Source organism: Rissa tridactyla, chromosome 2 (genome assembly GCF_028500815.1).
Source record: "Rissa tridactyla isolate bRisTri1 chromosome 2, bRisTri1.patW.cur.20221130, whole genome shotgun sequence".
In the NCBI taxonomy this organism is placed as follows: domain Eukaryota; kingdom Metazoa; phylum Chordata; class Aves; order Charadriiformes; family Laridae; genus Rissa; species Rissa tridactyla.
This window is the reverse complement of record NC_071467.1, coordinates 104,148,146-104,167,289: the sequence shown is the minus strand read 5'-3', so window position 1 is coordinate 104,167,289 and position 19,144 is coordinate 104,148,146. Positions and strand designations below refer to the sequence as shown.

The 19,144-nt window shown below is 42.7% G+C and overlaps 1 protein-coding gene across 4 annotated transcripts in view; it reads left to right on the top strand.

Annotated features, from left to right (window-relative positions):
• The first annotated feature begins 3,400 nt into the window (after positions 1 to 3,400).
• The window catches only part of SLC66A2 (solute carrier family 66 member 2), a 74,848-nt gene continuing 59,104 nt past the window's right edge, over positions 3,401 to 19,144 (top strand). For 2 of the 4 annotated variants that reach the window (XM_054191419.1, XM_054191417.1), the window contains exons 1-4: positions 3,401 to 3,504; positions 3,908 to 4,262; positions 13,743 to 13,876; positions 18,187 to 18,240. In XM_054191419.1, the coding sequence (XP_054047394.1) occupies positions 4,060 to 4,262; positions 13,743 to 13,876; positions 18,187 to 18,240 (391 nt within the window). In that variant the 5' untranslated portion in view covers positions 3,401 to 3,504; positions 3,908 to 4,059. Of the gene's footprint in view, positions 3,513 to 3,907; positions 4,263 to 13,742; positions 13,877 to 18,186; positions 18,241 to 19,144 lie in introns of all 4 variants that reach the window. The other 2 variants (XM_054191416.1, XM_054191418.1) reach the window with 2 other exon arrangements.

Below are 19,144 nucleotides of genomic sequence, written 5' to 3'. Positions count from 1 at the left end.
GATAATTGAAGGGAATTTGGCTACCATAGGAATTCACATAATCCTTATGACAACATTTATTGTGCAATGTGTTCAAGGAGTGACTTAAATCTGCACTGTGTCTTTAGCCTACATCTTGCAGGGGCTTCCTATGCTTCCTGCATGCAACAGCATTTCTCTAATGTAGAATATAAAATAATTTTAATACTCATCTTTCAAAATCAATTGGCGGAACAACGGACTAGTTAGCAGATTTGCAGTTATCTGCTGTTTTTGCTATTGCAGTAAGTACAAGTGAAGCACCAACAGCCCCCTTCCTCCTTCTTGCAAAAAACTGCAAAGAAGTAGCAAAGTCTTGAAACTGGTCCAACTTGGGTGGTGGATTCCTGTGTCCTATTGGCCCTAGTGTCCTTCTGCTAGGAATATAGATACATGGAGACAACCGTAGAAATGAGCCTCTGCCTAATTTTCTAATTCAGTGGACCTATTTGCAAAATAGACCCTTATGTAATAATTTTTATCACATCTACCAATGTTAAAATCCCTTTGAAAACATCCCATGTCCGCTCACCACTTTCAGCTTGCTTAAACTGTATCCAAAGATACTATTTCTTAACAGGTATATTTCGTAACAGGTATAATCTCTTATCAATTTTCTTAATCTGGAATAAATCAAAGTTCTCATTATGATTGGAGGTTTAGGGACTACGCTGTTGCCAAAATCTAACTGCTAGGTGGCTACAGCTGCTCACATACTCAATTTCAATTCTCTTACAGCAGTCGTCATGAAAAGATTAATATCAGTCTTCAAAGACCTGGTGGGAAACATACTGCCTGCTTCTGTTTTCTGAATGGGTAATGCAGTTCTAGCAAATGGACATGTTTTTTTAAAGGGGGAATTTTGCCAGTACCAGTGGGAAAATAAATGCACCTGTTCTTTTTCTCCTCACTGAAAACCAGAGGATTGCTGTCTGGCAGTGGAGCAGTACTGTTTCTATGGTAGGCTCTGCTTTTACACCAAGGAAGCGGTCCTTTGAGCCACCTCTCAGTTACCAACTGCCAGACAAAGAAAACTAGTTTGATGTAAAGCCTCACAAGGCTGAGCATACTCACCTGGCCACATGCAGACCTGGAGGTGGCGGAATTTTCCCTTGATGAGGCAAGACTCTCTTCAGTCACCTGTTATCTCCCAAGCTTTAGATAAATTTTCTCCTTGGGACTCTCCTGGAGTCTCACCGGGTCTGTTGCGGTTGGATATACTGTGTGCAGGGTTGTATGTCGCACTGGAGTCAGTGAGCACCTCAGAGGGCATCACTGCCAAAGAACGTTTCCCCTGGCCGCTTCAAGTATCCTGAGACCTGAGCGGTCCCTCCATGGAGCTGGCATGAGCTGTTGTGCAGCTGCTCAGCCTGAGGAGTTCAAGCCAACCTGTCATTCCTCTCCCCACCCAGTGTCTGGCATCACTAGTCAGTTTAGCTTACATCAGTGGATTAACTCCTGAACAACTAGATTTGTCAGTGACCAAAACTGAACTGCATTTACACAGCAACATGCTGTTATCCAGCATTTTTACCCTTATAATTTCAAGTAAGGGTAAACAAGCTAAGTTAAGGCAGTTGTCTGTTTCCAGTTGGGTATTTTAGAGTCTTAATATTGTATGGAATTTGTTATCACACAGACTTAAAAGTGTCCTGGAATTATTCTGGAAGCTAACCTGGAGAACTGGTGTCAGCCTGGGCAGTTTCTTCTATGTAGGTAACCATTACTTCAAAATACCTACTTTCTCAAGATAATTTCTCAATGTTTCCTCAAAACACTTGTATTTACATGAACAAAAGTTGGCTTCCTAATCTGGGCTACTCTTATTTTCAGCCCACGGCTTATTTAAACATTTGCGATTAAGGAAAAATAATGTAGCAAGGGCTGCCAAGAAAAGTTTGGAAAGTTGGTAAACTGCATGATTATAACAACACGCAAGTTATATAGGGAATATGAGCCATTAAATAATAAAACATGCTTTAAATTATGCAGTTTATACATAATTTGATTGTTATACTCTCTCTGAATGAGTCAGATGCTCTGAAATCAAGAACTTCAGGCTCCTCATCCAAAAATCAGAATGAAATACTTCCACCATGTATCTTTAACTTTGACACCCAAACTTTCAGGTCCGTGGAATGAAGTAGAGCTTTGTTCCAGTAGCTGAGCTACTACTTCCCTGTAGGAAAGGTGAGCCCTGATGTTAGCACCGCTCACCTCATCTACGTAGGAGAGTTTTGGATGTTTGTGCGATGGTACCCTAAAAACAGTCTGTGAAAAATACACTCTGCAGTAATGCGCGGATTTACGTGCTGCAAAACACACCCCTGTGTATGTGTGCTTCAGAAACTTGCCAGGTGGCAGAAATGGTTGCAATTGAGTAAGGTGCTTCTATGCAGGAAGTAAACAAAAGGCTTCAGAAGCCCTGAAACAAACTTTGTCTTTGTGATTCAGCTCCTTTCCATTCAAGACTCACAACAAGTCCAACACAAAATAATACATCATTCAGTTGCAGGAAATCCCATCTCCTTCCTCACCTCTTGGATGAGCTGTAGGAGCACATACAAGGAAGGAGGCAACCTGTTTATGAATGTATTATGGGGAGCCCACAGCACAAGCTTCGAAGACAGTTGTGCAGCCGTTTGGTATGGTTAGAGGGGTGAACCATCCTTTTTAGTGTTATCTGAAGTTTGCTGCCACCTGAGGCAGCCGTCAGAGGATGCAGTGTCCATGCTATCGTGCTTCTTGTAGCACCCGTGAGCAGCACTTGTACCTCTCTGCTGGCCCGCTGTGAAGAGCTGAAAAGCCTTGCTCATCCCTTTGGGTAGAAGATGCATGTTTTCCCTCCCCCTGCCACCTTTTATGAATACCACTGGGGGGAAAAAACCCTTCTCTCTCAGGTAAGGAAGATGTGCCGATTACAGTCGCGTTGCATATAGCGAAGGAGGAACTGCGATTCTGAGAGCCACTGAAACATCGTCTTCGCGGAGCGTGGTGGGAGTTTCCCGCAACTCTTAGGCCGAAGTCCCAGAGAGGGGTGCGAGAGCGCCTAAGAGCAGCCAGCGGAGAGGGAAGGAGCCGCGGGTACTCCCGCCGCCGCCTCTTCTCCGGGGGCGCCGAGCACCGCCGCCCTCCATCCGCCTCGCCCTCCCTCCGCGTGCCCAGGAAGCCGCACCCCTCCGGCGGCCGTGGCCCGGGGAGCGGCGGGGCCCGGTCCGCGGGGCCCGGTCCGCGGGGCCCGCCGCAGCAACGGGCCGCCTCCGGTAGCCCCGCCGCCGCCACCGCCGCCTCCCCCTCCAGTTGCCGCCGCAAGACCGCGCGCGCGCAATCGTCGGGGCGGCCCTGCCGCTCATTGGCGGAGGCGCAGCTGGTCATCGGTGGCGTCACGGATAGCCCGGGGCCCGCCGCTGCTGCCGGCCCGCGTCCCGAGTTTGCGGAGCAGCGGCGGGCGGAGGGGCATGGCGGCGGGCGGAGCTCGGGGCGCAGGTGGGGAGGTGGGCGGGCGTGTTGCGGTGGCTCCAGGGGAGCGCGGCGCGGCGGGGAACCGGCGGCGGGCCAGACGCGGGCGGGTGAGGGAGGCCCTCTCAGAGAAACGACCCGGCAGCCGCGGGGGCGGGCGGGGGTGCCGGTGTCCGTGCTCTTCCTGCCTACCACACCTCAGCCTGGCGCCCCCGGCCCCTGGCGAGAGGTCTCAGCCGCCGCCCCTGGGCCGTGCCAGGGCCGGGGTTCCCCCTGTGAGGGAGCCGGTGTGAGGGCGGGAGCGTCGCGCCGGGATGGGGCGGCGGAGCGGGGGCGGCCCGGTGGAGGTTCACTAGTGCCCGGCAGGCGGCTGGGAGCGGCCGGAGCAGCTCGGGGCGGAGGCAGGCTCACGTCCCGTCCCGCTTCCCAGGTCCCGGCCCTGCGAGAGAGGGCGCAGTCATGGTGCCGCATCCCATCCAGGAGCCCGTGCGTGGCTGAAGCCCAGCTCCGCCGCAGAACCGCAGCGGAAGGCGATCCCTCACGGTGACTGCCCCCGGGGCAGCCTCCCCGCGGCACCTCGACATGGAGGCGGGTGGCCTGGAGTGGCTGCTGGTCCCAATGCACCAGCTGGTGTCGTGGGGCGCCGCGGGGGCCATGGTGTTCGGCGGCGTGGTGCCCTACATCCCCCAGTACAGGGACATCCGGCGGACACAGAACGCAGAGGGCTTCTCCACCTACGTCTGCCTGGTGTTACTGGTCGCAAACATTTTGAGGATACTTTTTTGGTAAGTTGGTTTTCTGTGTGTGTGTCTGCCCAGTTCTAAAGGCTCTTTCTTGCTAGCTTTGATTTGTAAAGCTTTGATTTGGAATACTTGAGGAAATAACGTGTTTTATGTAGTTCCCCCGAAGATGAAAATACTGTCTTCCCCTAAGTGGGTGAATATGGATTGAGTAAAATGTACTGGGCTCAGGAACAGTCTGTTACGCTTGCCAGATCTGATTATCAGTCCTCTGATGTTCCAAGATGTAACTTTTTAATTTGTTTGTAAAGAAAAGAGGTTTATTCTAAGTCAGATTTTTTTTTCTTGCTGACTGTATTTTACATTTCCCTTGCCCCTCTAGCTCTGTTCTCAGAGTGAAGGCCCGGGTCCTGCACGCTTATTCTAGCATCTAGTTGGTATTGATGTCATTGGGACACTTGCCATATGTTCTTGCATTTTCCTGGGATGCCAGCTGGCTTCAGAGGGGGTTCATTTCTAGTTGTGCACAACTACATCTTTGATATGCAGGCATAAGGTGGGCTGTCTTTCAAAGCAAATTCTTTTTGTTTTGAACACTACTTCCAATATTTAAAAGCAAGTTTGTTTCCGTATTTACATCTTGTGCTGCTGGACAAAGAAAATGTTATTAGGGCATGATTTCCATGAATGAATTTTATTAACTTATATTCCTCATTCCTCTTATAATATGGATGCTACAACACTGGGACTGTACTTGAGAAACCAAAGATGAAATAGTCTGGGAAATTACTGCAACTAAGAACGGTTATTCTAAGAATATTTTGACTACAAAATACTGCTTTGTAATCCACAAAGAACTGACAGGTAATGGGCTACATGCTTTTGTTGGTTTCCAGTTTCTTTTTAAAGCTCCTCTGACTCTTTAAGTATAAGGAGCTTCCTGGATTCTTCTACAGCAAAATGCAATGTGCATGTGCTGTGCTGGAGTGCAGAAAACAGGAGGGGCCTGTTTCGGGGACCACAGCTGGGAGTCAAACTGAGGAGTCATCACTAGGTCAGAGCTACTTGTTGCATTGGATGTATGTTTTCCTGGGGAGAAGTGTATGGAGCAGCTGTTGGAGAATGCAGAGAGCAGAAAGGAAGTAGAGGAATTGGCAGGGGGAGGAGAAGTGAAAGATCTGAGTTGGCAATTTGGGAAATAGAAATTGTCTAATTTTTTTGTTTCACTGGAGGTAGTTAAAACATACAAATGATTTGTACCTGAATGGACATGCTGGCAGTTTCTAGGTAACTCAGGCCAGTGCATCTGTTAAATGAGACTTGGACTGTAGAAGAATTGAAAGATCTTTAATTTTAGTTGATTTTAAGTATGTCTAATTCAGAGATCTGCGAAACAATAAATACTATATGTAATGAAAAGTTGTAATATATGCCAATGTTAAAAGGTTTGACAATACTTCAAAAGAGAGAGAATGCAGTTATATTGATAAGATTATGTAATTTTTTTTACTGTGAGTATTTAAGCCACATAATAGTATCACTCCTTGACACATACTAGCTCTGTGTAGGCTCTGGTCGTCTTGGAGCTCGGTGATGGCATGGAATGACTTCATGCAACACGTGCATAGGTGTGTCTGGCTTCAGAGGGAATGTAAGGCATGCTGCTGGCTTGTGAGACAGCCGCTTTTCCACTATGGGGAAATATTGCAGGCGGGAGCCTGCAGAAACCTTTCTGTCTGTACTTATAATTAATCATATCTTTCTAGTTCTATTGAACTAAAAGACGGAAATGATGACTTGCATAATGATAATTCAGTGTTTGCTGACAGAGTATTTTACTTCTCTACTTATAAAGGTTAGGCATCCCTGGTAGTTCATTATAAACGCCAGTAAGTCATGAAAGCTGCAGATGAGGGTGGCTTTTATCCTTGTGCATATGGATGATTAAAGGAAGATAGCAGAGCAAGAGCCTCTGATTTCTCTGTACGTTTTTAAAATGCACCCATAAAGCTGATTGGGAATTCAATTTTTGCGTTAGTTGTTTAATGTCACCTATGGCTGATGTGTTATCTGGGACACAGCACTCTAGATAATTTGACATAAACAGCAGAGCTATTTTAATGTGTATGTAATATTCATGGGAGGGAATTAAAAGATTTTTGTTTGTTTTGTTTTAAATTTATTAAATAATTTGATCCACTCTTGTGCCAGAACAGAACTGTTCCTACAAGTAATTTTGTTTTGTGTATAATTTTTCCCCAGTCTGACTTTCAAAGTACCAGTTGATGATGACTCCTTCCCTTTAGCAAACCAGCCCAGACCTTAATCCAAGTCTCTCTTCTGAGAACTTTACTGACATATAGCTGCTGCCTTCAGTTGTTTTCAATTTCTCTTCATTACCACTGGTTATTAAGCATATGATTTGTGCCAGATTCATCCCTTCTGACTTCCCCTCCACCTTAATCCAAAAATAAGTACTTAAAGTGGTAGGCCTTAAAAACTTTGAAGTTCTAATAGTGTTGCTTTCCAGGCCTTAATTATTTCTTAGGATGGCTCATAGTTTTTTGTTTTTGTTTGTTTTGTTTTTAACTTCAAAGACATTTCTGTAATTTGTTTCTGTTGTTACTTCCAGATTTTCCTTCAATTTCATATATTCTTGAATTTGAGGCTCAGAGAGTGGAATTTCAGATGCATAGACAACAGGAACAGACAGTTCCTGCCTTTTATGCCATGTTTCCTCTTTGTTTTCACTCCTGAGCAGTGCTGGTCTTTCTTTGTCACTCGTAACAGACCCAGTCCCACCTTTCCCCTATGGTTCTGCTATACTTTGTTCACCTCAGCTGTGGGGGCAATTTCCTCATTTCCAATTTGTGATTGGAATTGGCAGATTTCACGTGTTCATAGAACTGTACTTTGTTCTCTCAGAGGTGTGGGGGTTTTTTTGTTTTGGTGGTGGTTTTTTGGTTTTTTTTTAATGTCTGGTTTTGCAGTGGGTGAAGTTTGACCTTTCGTATCCCCTTCAAATAGAGTATTTGCTTCCTAACCTTCTTGGCACATTTTGTGTGTCAATAGAGTTGCAGCTGTTGTATTGCCCTTTGACAGTTGCCAGTGAACAAAGTACTGCTGAGATCAAGGATAACAAACCTGTTTCCAGTTACCTGTTTTCACAATTTCTCTTCTTTCAACTAGACTCTGTCCAACGGTAAGCCATCTTTTAAAGTCAAGGGGACTCAGTGCAATGTCTCTCTTCCTTGTCTTCCACCTAATCCCTTAGTTTCAGAGCGTGCTCAAAGAACTTCTGTTTGCTAGTGATGACAGTAACACATTATCCATTAAGTAATTTTTTCATGCTTCTCTGTTTCACAATGTCTCAAAATGTCATCTTTAAAGAGATGTTTCTGCTTTCACTTATCTGTGTTTGGCCTTGTTTTTTTCCAACAATGAGTTACGTGCCAGAACTTTGTGGAAAAGCAGTGGGAGAGGATGCGTCTGCAATAATGAAAACTGCAGATGGGTAGCAATAGGCATGATTCCATTTGCTTTGTTTACGCACACATGGCTTTTGTTTGGGAAAAAGAAAGTAGAAGTTCAACAGTGCAAACTTGTGGTTCAGTGTGTTGACTGTATGTGAAGTCTTTGGCCCTTTTGAAGAGGATTCTGAAAAAAAAATAATTTGAAAAGTAGACAGTCTGTGCTTACAGCATCACACAATGGGGTCTTCGTTTACCAGTGTGAAAAGTAGGTTCCGTGCTGTGACTAGAGTTGATATCAAGTTAGCTTTATTTTTAGTAATATTCTATTGTTATAATTTTTTATAACACTTGAAAGCAGTGCTTATTTTGGGGTGCCATGGTAGCTGCTGGTCATGATTTATGATTGGTATCTCCTGCTCCTTTGTTCTAGTCCTTCTGCTAGTGTCAGTGCTGCTTCTCCTGTCTGCCTTCTCCAGACCCCATAGGTCATTGTTTCTCACTCTCCACTCAGTTCAACTTCTGGACTGGTCAGCCAGAAGAAGGTCTATGCTGGGGATGAAGAGGAAGGGGCAGTGCAAAACTGAACACCTTTGTAATTCTGGTACATATGAAGATGTATGGCATCCTCCAAAATATCTGATAGGTTTTTTTTCCCTCTGCATTTTCAGTAAAACACTTCATTACCATTTTTGTTAGCTAATGTCTTATTGTACTTGCTAGAGTTAGCTCTGATTTCTTGTTCAAGACTGGTTGTAAAATATCCAAGGGATACCCTGTGTCTTACTGATGCTTGAGTTTAGAGGTGGTTAATCATCTGGTTAAGCTGTCCTAGGCTGTTTTGAAGTTGTGGGCCAGCTTCAGAGCACACCATGGCACTTGATCTTAGTTGTGACCAACTTGGTTGGTCTTGGTTCGTGTGGCCTGCAGTCTGCCAGCTGACTAGCTTTGCATTGTCATGATCAAGAAGAGGAACAAGAAGGCGGGTGAGAGAGTTGTGTAATCAGTTGGGGGTGGAGGATGCAGAAAAGCTTGTGAGTTCCCTCTCTCTTCCCCCCCTTCTTTTTTTTTTTTTTTTTTTGAAACAGAGCTTATGATGAGATAAATTGTGGTTTCTTTTAATATTAAAATCAGAATAAATAGAGGAAAGGGAACTGCAGATTTCTTAGAAGTCAGCAGTAGGCATTTTTGTTTGTATCTTGAGTAAGTTCAGCCAGAAGTAATTATGCTTCCTGCTATTCTCAGATGTTTTTGGCCTTTTTTCAGTTTTGCAGCCCATAAAATGTTTTATGTAGTAGTGTAATATGGTTTGTATATTTTCCAGGAAGACAATATTCTTTCCAAAAGTGTTGAGATGTAATTCTGTGGGCCATTGGCCTAGGCCTCATATAGCAACACCATAGAAATCCAAACAACAGGAAATAAAACTGTCCAATTTCGGAGCTGTTATCACAAAACAGTGGCCTTAAGACAAACTGTGGAAGCAAGTTCTGACAGTCAGGGAAAAGATGAAAACTACGGAGTGTTTTGAGCAAAGGTAATCCTCTACCCATTCCACATCCGTTCACCTTCTGAAAACTGTAAAGTCAGTAGAACTGGGAGCTCTCTGTGGCAGAGTCAGTGGAATAAGCTCCCTGTTGTGAGTACAGGTTTACTGAGACAAGTATGCAGCTGGAGGTAATTTGGACTTGCTGTTGTCTGGGGTAGATTCCTACATATTTATTTATTTTGCTGTAACACCTGCAGTGCTGCAGGTCCCTGCTATCTGGGACAGACAGCTTTGGCTTCAGATAGTGGGCCAGTGGCATCTGTTTGTAGGACTTCCTGTGGGAAGGAGAAACTTTTTGCTTTTAAGACTTCTGTTACTAAAATGAATCTTGCCAGCTTTTGCCATGTGGGGAAGGTGGGATGATGGTATAAACCAAGCTGACAGAGTGACTACAACTTTGAAAGGTACATATGGCCTGCTAGTAGAATCTTGCTCAGATATTGAGAGCAAAAGTGTTATGCAATTCCTCCTCCTTTTTATGCATGCCAGAGAGCAAGGATAAAATGTGCTGCTCTTTTGTAAAGGTAAAGTAGGATTTTGTATGCTCAAGTGAGAAACATGTTTTGGGTGCTGCATAAAGTCCTAGAAGTTTACGTGTCAAGGAGAAACTCATACCAAGAGATCCTGTTGTAAAGCCAGACTGTTTCCTGTTCTTTCTGCTGGCGTTCTGTACTTGTACGGGCTGTCTTTCAGGACAGCTGCCATGCTGCTACACAGCGCTGTTATGGCCCTGGTGCTGTGTGCAGTATCTCGCATGCTGTCCATGTTGCCTAGAATCCGTAGCTTCCCAAAGAGCTGGAAAAGTTGACCCAGAATGCTGAGGCCCGTAGTAGCTTTGGTGGTTTCCACTCTTGCAGTGGGTTGGGGTGACAGTCATCTGGTTGTACCAACGGCGGGCAGTTTCTTTTCAGATACATCTTAGGAAAGGTGATAAGCAAACCTTTTGTGTTTGGTTGAGATTGGGCTTCTTTTGTGCAATCGGCATTTGCTTTTTTGAGTAGGCCTGGGACTGGAATAGCAGGATTATTGCAACAGGATTGAGTTGTACCGATTACCTAGTTTTTTTCCATGACTAGTTAGTCTCTGCTCTGGCTTGAATGTTCACTTCTCTTGCCTTCATCACCCTGAACATGCATTAATTGTTTTAAGGTTGTTGAGATACTAATAAAATGTAACACCCCCCACCCTTTGTTCTTACAGTATTAGGTAAACAGTGGAAAAACTCCTTATCTCTGTAGTCTGACACGTGAAGTCTGAGTTCCCTGAGTACTGCAAAAGTCGTGGTTGTTCACTTTGTCACATAACATTGCAGTTGTGGGTGAAAATGTATAATAAATGATGGTGACGCCCTCATCCCCAGGACTTCAAAGTTGTTCTTTTCTGTGAGCCCGGTCTAGTATCCTAAAGCTCTTCATCTTTCTTTCATAATCTACTTTAATGTTCCTCCCCTCCCGGCTCCTGCTCTGGCAAAGGTAGGAATCGCCTCTTTGAGGCCGAAAGTAACCAGAATGCAGAACAGTGTGCTCTCCCTGCAGGGCTGGCATCTTGCAGTGCTTCTGGCTCAAGCTGGCTTGAGGAGTCTTAAATTGGATTAGCGTTGCTTTGGCAGGCCCTAATATCAATGCGAAGTAGAGTAGACAGCTTGGAGAGGTATTTGTTTCCATGATCCTGAGCAAAATGAGTGTTCTTCCTTTACTTTTAAAGCATCAAGGACCCGACAGCGGTCCTTGACGCTGTTATCCCCTTCAGTCATGTTGTCTTGGTAGTGTGGTGTAGGCCATGCCCTGTTTACTCTGCCTGTTGGTCTCCGTGGCAGCTGTTTGATTTCCTGTAGATGTGACCTACCTTAGAGCGTTGTGTTGCCTGCAAGATTCAGTTTGGGGAGATGTATTTCACGTGAGTACGTTTTGTTGTGTAACCTTTGTCTTTGGCTGAAGGGTTGTGGGGAAAAAAAAAAATAATCTCCACAGGTGGTGTGCATTGTTTGAAGTCCCTATAAGAATTTTTAAATTTCCAGTTTACCTCTCCCGTGTGTTGTGAGTTTTATTTTACTTTTTTTTTCCAATTTTTAAGTGGTAGAGGATCTGCAGCAATACTTCCAGTCTCATTTCCATGGAGGCTGTGGTGATGGCAGATTGTTATGATCAGACAGCAGGTGGCCATGCTTATGCGTGTTTGTAGTGGGTGGATGTTTATACCGCAAGCAATACTTCTGTGAGGCACCCATTAGTGAATGGCCAATAATCTCATCAGCAGGGAGAAACTAACCTTGCAGCAACCTGCGCTGGATTTACCATCATAATAGCTTCTAGTTTATTGTTCTGCTAGCTCAGTCCCTCTTAAATACCTTGCTATATTTTTACATGCAGATATATTTCTAATTGGAGGTGGTTTTTATAAGCGTGATGTAAACAGCTTTAACTGCTCTCTAATTCTAAGTAAGTCTTTCCCTTTTTTTTTTTTTCCTCATTCCCCGAGTAAGAGAGAAATATAACTGTAATGAACTCCAGTAGTTCAGGGGATCTTGGCCAAAGTCAGCAACGCAGGCTGAATGAGCTTTGTGATCACGGGCGTGGGGCATAGGCTGGGCCAGACTTTTGTTCTTCTCCCCTACATTTTTCCCTAGTGCAGTGAAAGCTTTATCCAGAGAGTATTCTGCCTGTGATTACATGCATCGGTTTTGTTCTTTATTTCCTTCTTCATAGCATCCTCCAAATTTGTTATGATAATGGCTCTCATGTGGCCCACTGCAAATCCATTGATGGTAGAAAGAAGTGAGGAACTAAGGTACATGCAGCTGCTCTTCTTCCAGTTGCTACTGGTGGTGTCTTTGGCAGTGGTGTGGAGGCTCAAGGCATTGTTGTACTTTTCCTTAGCTGTACGCCATTAGGCAGGAAATGCTTGGCCGTTTTAATTAGTGTGGGCTGCTTGGCTGTTCTGCACAGGAAGATTTCCAAGGAAGCTAGTCAAGGACTTTCTAGTCTCTCTCCTGTGCCTTATTGACTCGTAACAAAAAAATATCTCTGTGGTGAAATGACTACAGTAGAAATGCAGTATTGTGTGAGAGAGCGTGATGGCGAACCTAGTTGTTTGTTAAGAACACGGAGCTCTGATATGGAAGTAGCCCAAGCATAAGAAACTCTATTTTGCCGGGGTGCTTACAAAGCAGGAACTATCAAGAACAGGGCAGTGGTTGCTGTGCTTGTGAGGCATGATGGAGTGCTCAGAGAATGGCGTTAGTAACTGTGCTGTGAGGAAATTTAGAAAGCCTGTGTGCCTTACGGTGCAGGCTGAAGAAGTTGGGGGGCATAGCAATGTGTTTTCACCAATTCCCTTCCTCAGCATCTCTGTCTTCAAGACATAAAACCTGGCAGAACTCAGCACAGAGAAGCAGCTCGTGGTGATGTGCGTGCAGCCTTCCTATTGTAAGTCTAATGTACTTTGAGGGCTGCATGAAAAGCTTCCACCCTTTACCCCTAATGCACTTACTGAGTGTGTCTGGTAAGGGTTGCTGAGCTTTCATCAAGTAATGCAGGAAGAGGAGCTTGGAGCATCACTGGTCTTCACTGAAGGGTCTCATTTTCCTGTGGCAGAACCTTGTGCAATCACATAAGAGTAAGCTTTTCAGTCAAGGTTGGCCACAATCCAAGTTCATCTCTGTGTTACGTGCAGGAAGTAGTCCCCACCAAGCATCATCTTGCTTGTAGAAGAGCAAGCAGGAATTAAACAGGGAGGAGGGGAGACAGCAGGAGAGGACAAATTATGTACATTCAGTTCCTGCGTCTTTTGGACGTTCTTACTTCCCCCAACCTTGGTCCAAATTAGACACAAATTAATGATTTGGTGTGTTCTGCAGACCTGGTCTTTCCACTCAAATGTCTAGAGGCAGACAAAGCATAATACTACACCACCACCCTCACCACCACCCTGCCCCCCCCATCCTGGGAAGTAGGAAGTTACTATATTAACCTAGCAAGCTAATAGCTGTGGGTATTTGTTTCTTTACAGGGTAAGTGATATTGTTTTCATGACTTCACTTTAAAAAAAAAAAATTGAGTGAGGTAGGTTTTGCACGGAAGTCCTTGTGAAATCTATGGAGTGTGTATGTGAAGAGGACACATAACTGGTATTAATGCAGCATAACTCTCTGGTCCCTCTGTAGTGTGTTGACCACTGAATGAATCTGCTGCTCCTTTCAAAATAATAGGTTTTGTGCTGGCTTTGGAAGCAAAGACTTAAGCTTCTCATTTCAGAATTTCTAGGATCAGTCCACAGGGATGTTGTAATAAAGTTCTTAAATACTCCTGCAAAGGGATTGTGACTCTGCTACTGTATGTGCATCTAGATTTGACTGGTGACTTTCTCTTCTTCAGCCTTTCATACCTGTTACTGTTAGAATTTTCTTTTTCAGATGCTTAGATAGGATCAAAGAATGAAAGTAACCGAGTACAACACTTGTCATCTTTGAGATGTTTTATATATTTTCCTTTCTTTTTTTTTTTTTAGGTTTGGAAGGCGTTTTGAATCCCCTCTTTTGTGGCAAAGCATTATCATGATCATTACTATGTTACTGATGCTGAAACTGTGCACTGAAGTACGTGTGTCCAACGAGCTAAACATAAAACGCCGCTCTTTTGCAGGTTAGTGACAGGAACTGGTTTTTGCAGAATGAATCTTTTTGAAAGCATGGTGCACTGTATTTTGGTCAAAAGTTCTGTCTGAATTGCACTTCAGTCTCCTTTCTTCATAATTCAGTGTAGCGCTTCCTGGACTTCTTTTTTGAAACTGTTTTTTTCAAGATAAATATGTAAAGCTGTAATTTTATTTCAGATGGGTCTTGGTTCAGTCTAGAAATCAGAGTTCTCTTCAGTATTTCACGCCATGCCCCAAATATAGAGCTGGCTGTTATGCCATTGTGCTAGCCTGGATTTTTTTTTTTTAAGATATTGGCCAGAGTAAGAAGTTATTTTCTTCAGCTGTGCTTTCTACTAAGTTCTTAGGTATGATCATACACTATTATCTGAAATTTTATTTTGCAATTGCAAACACTTGTTTCTGTACATAGTTTATTTTCTACTTACTGAGTTATTGGCTGTCAAATAGGAAGTGCTGTCATATCACAGTTGCCAAATTATGTCTTTTTGTACACCATTTCTTTGGGCTTTAGTGTGGGATTAGTTGGGATTTATGGGAATTTTCACGTATTCTTTTATTTTGGATATTTGTTAATTTTTAGGCATTGATAATTTCAGTCAGGGCCAGAGTACTGTTCTTTATTTAATGAAATGTTGAAGCTTTTTGGAAGGTCCCTGATTTTTTTCCCAGATAAGAAATGTGAGAGGGGTAGTTTTTGTCTTTCTCTGTGTTGACTTTGACTTACAACATTTTATGTTACAGCTTATTACCAACAAGAACAGAATAGATGCTGTCAGCTTTTTGTCAGTTGTTTTGCCAATATGGATATATAATTTATTCTCTCCATCTGTTCTCTTCCCTCACTCGCTAATAATTGAGGGTCTGATTCAGTTCCAGATATCCACAGCCATCATTAGAAGGCAACATGTACTGGCTGTGCAGTAGGGTAATTTATCTAATGGCTAAGGAAGCTACTTCCATTTCCATTCATTGTGGAGTGTAGCGTGAAACTATTCAGGTAAGTGAATTCATGTGGAAGAGGAGCACTCCAGCTCCCAAAGAGAAGCTGCTGTGTTCACAAGAGTTGTTAGTCTGGCAGGATGAATGACTTAAAAACTACTTTCAGCCAGATTTAGCAGCAGTTAAAATCCAGGAAGCATTTGGGAGGGGCACGTGTGCTTTCTCCCTCCTCTGCTCTGTGAGCTAGCAGTTTGTGAACTGGCAGAAAGGTTTCTCTGTTTGCCCTTTCTGAGGGGAAATTATCGTCATACACATTTACACATACACTCTTGTAGGCTCCTGTGGTAACCTTTGTACAAAAAGGGAGGCTATTCAGTTTAGTATATATCCCTCTTTAAACAACTCTCCCTGGAAGACATACAGTCTCCTAAAGGATAATCAGCCTTTCCCTTACCAGTAATGGAAACTCCTCAAGGTTGCATTGTGTCATTTGATCCTTTTCCCTGAAACTCAGCTCATGTGTTTAATTAGCTAGAGAGACTGATTTTGCCTACTTAATTATTTGTTTTCACAGTGGGCTTGCATCCTCCCACAAACTTTGAGAACAGCTAAAATATTTTTCTTAGCTATGATTGATTTTTTTAGTAAGGCAAACTATAATGCAATGGCTCAGAATAAACATACAAATGCACACAACGCTACTTTCAAAAGTGGCAGAAAGGTTTGTATTTCAAGCACAATAGGAGTAGGAGTGAGATTCATGTTTCTAACCCTACTCCTAATCTTATCTCTTAAATTTTATGGTGATCTTGGCAATCTGATAAATCTGTGTACTTACTTTCTTTCCTCATAGTTTACTGGGGCAGTGAGAAGGTAGTTTTGAAGTCAGTGTTTTTGACTCCTCTTAGAATCCTGAGGGGGAGGTGCACAATTTCTGTATGATAATATGATTTATTATTTCTCCTATGGCAGGTCTTCAATTTAAACATTCTTCTTCGCTGTCTTCCCTCTGAATGTTTCTGCGAAATAATCCAAAATATTTAGGAAGTGATTAGACTGGACTATTTCAGGGGAAGGGAGTTTGCTGTTTTCTTGTATTACTATTAAATGCAGTATTTCCCCCTCCGTCACATTAATATATATTTACTAGTGTGTGTTGAATTGTGTGGAAGTTGCCCCTTTTTCCCTTGTTTTTTTCCTTGTTTTTTCCCTTTTTTCCCTTGTTGATGAGGTCGCTTAAGTAGTAACTAGTTCAGAACGTTTCTGATAATTTCTTGAAGCATTAAGGAACAGTATTTCCCAATCCTGACACGCTTGTTTCATATTCTCTAGCCTGTTCTGTGGTGTTACTGGGTTAAGATACATATCAATAGCAATTCAGAACATAGACATAAAGTCATGCAGTTGAAACGCTTGTACTTTCATTTATAAGATAACTATCATAGCATGAAAATTACAGTCTTCCTGGACTCTTTCCAGTAATATTTGATTATTTCTTGTAGGCTCTATATGGAGAACTTATTAGGAAAACTCTTGTAATCTTTTATTTTTTCTCTCAGTTATTTCTCGGTTATGGAATTTCGCCCCCTCCCTCCCTCTTAGCCTTGCAAAGTGAAAGTAAGTTGAAAGTGGTGGAGCCCATCTTGTGCTGCTGCTGCCTTTTTGTTCTGGATAAATAAACTTTATCCTTCAGTTACATGTACTGATTGAAAACGGAGTAAGTCCTCTTAAGATACCCAACTGTTTTATTATATTTTACACTTAGACTATATAGCCTGTTTTTAACTTGACTGAATTGGGGAAAAAAGCCCAACAAACATACAAAACAAGAAAACAACAGAAAAACCCCTACTTTATTTTAAAATAATCTCCGACAATAGGACAGTTCTCTCTCCTGCATGTGAATACTTTGAAAGCTATGTGAAGGAGTCTTCAGATGAAATCAGCAGGCATGAACAATACCTCGTCATCTTTTATCCTTTATTCAACACCACTTTAATTGCATCTTGACTGCTTTACTTGCAGATCTCCTGGTACCATTGTTGCGGTAACAATAGCTCTTCTTAGTCATTGCCCACTTTTAAGTTGGTGTCTGTGCAGCCATATGTAGGCTATGTTGTTAGCTCAGCATGGAAAGGCTCAAAGTTCAGTGGTAGTTTCTTTTGTTACAGTTGGTTTTGATCAATGCAAAGTAGTATTTCTGGGGCATGATAGTGCTACCATGCTAGAGAGTAAACACTGAAAAGCAAACTGTGCGCATGTGCTGTGTCTTGACTCAGGAACCAGGACCTTTTCAGGAAGCTGAAGCAAGGTGCTCACAGGTACAGACAGGTAAAACATCTGGTCACTCTTGAAAATGTTGGCAGGCCAGTTGAGTCTCTTCGTATTCTTGGAGAGACAGACACTCTATGAAGAATTCTCTTTTTCTTTCCCCAAATAAGCCTTCCACCTTTCTCCAACAAATACTGAATTTCAGTTATGCCCAAGGCATTGTGACAGATTTTGAGCACCCTGAATGTATGAACTATACTGAAAACCAGGGGACAGCGTTTGTTAAAAAGGGGCACTCAGACGCCTCTTCTTATAGTAAAGCCCAGACTCCTTAAGTAGAACATGGGCTCTTGTGTTGTTACATGAAGAGGATTTCCTCTGGTCATTCATCCAGTTTTGTTTTCCTTCCAAGTGCTGGTTGTCTTAACCTGCTTTATAACTTGTATCTTATTATAGCACTCTGATCCCTTGTAGATCTCTGCTTTTGGCACTGGAAAGCACTCTTGCGTAATACATGGTTTTCAACTGGCAGAGGAAGGCTAGAGTGAAAAAATTTAGCATGCAGAATGGTTGCAGATAGGGTCTGCTCTGTCTTTGATACAACTGGCCTTAAGCTCAGGCTTTTTGAAACTATTTCAGAACAGCATTTTCCACAGGAGGCAAGGCAACTGTATTGTCTTAGCTGATTATACATATTTATCTACACAGTCGGTGTTGCTGAGGTAACAGTTTGTTTTCTCTAATCATGAAAAGTATGTAAAGTATGAGTTAAGCTGTCTGTTTCACTGGTTTTTAAGTGTTCATTTTCTCCCTCTAGGTACATTGCTGTGGTGTTGTGCATTGACACTGTTCTGGGACTTTGTACTGATTGACCCTATGTTACCATCACGGGGTGGGAGCCTTATAGAAAGCATGGAGACTAAAATTTCTGGCATGTTTTGTTTTGGCTGTTATCATTTTTTATAAGCAAAATGTACTAACTGACTAAACTGTAACTAAAAGACACACTGCTGCATTTAATCATACAAGTCTCTCTGTCTTTCCTTCCTTTTTTTTTTTTTCCCCTCAACTGTTTTTTATGTAGCTGCAGATAGTAAGGATGAAGAAATCAAAGCACCTCCAAAGAGATCCTATCTGGGTATGTACTGTACAAACCCATTCTGCATGAAGTTGTCCTCTCAACTATATATTTCATGCTTTGCCACTTTTTGCAACCATTTTTAGAAATGATTGCATGATCATTTCTAGAGACAATGTTTGCATTACCTTTTCTTGACATACTAAAACCTGTTGCATGATTGTTTTTATTTTTTTTTTTAATTTTCCCCTCTCCACTTTTAACTTTCGTAGAGGAAAAGATGCTTTCAGTTCTATTTCATAAACCAGTTTTTTGAAGACAGTTGAATTCACTGCATTGTGTATCTCAATGATACCTTCTTTTTTTTCCTTCCCCAAGCTAGACAAGCAAAATATCACATGATACAGGAGTCCATCTCTTGACTCATCTTCCTCCTCTTCCAGTTCTGACTCTGGAGGAAACTATGAAAAATACAGGAGTATCTTTCAGCATTGTTCAGAATGCTAGATAAGAAATTTCTGACGACAGTTGATGTTCAAGCAAAATGCCTGCATCCTTGTGAAACTTTCTGGCTTGTTCCTCTCTTTCATTAGAGCAGCCTCAGAATTGTTATTTGGGAATTATTAACATTTAAGGTGAGAGTTCCAATCTGCAGTTTCAAAGTTGGAATCTATTTTTAAATTTGCCTAAGGAAGAGGACGTGCTAGGTGCAAACTATCTTTGCAGTATTTCAGCTCTTAGTAGTTTGGAAAGACATTTTTTGTCAAGTCATGGTAATTTTGTTTTAAATTAGTTGCGGCATTGCATTGAGGAAGTTATGCCTAATAGAGACACAGAAGTTTCCTAAAGACTGATTTTAGTTGAACTAATTCAGAATCTCATGTTGATACTAGTTATGCTCTGTTGCAATTCTTGAGTTAGTAAGGGGTCAGCTGAAAAAATACAGAGTAAAGGAGGACATTAG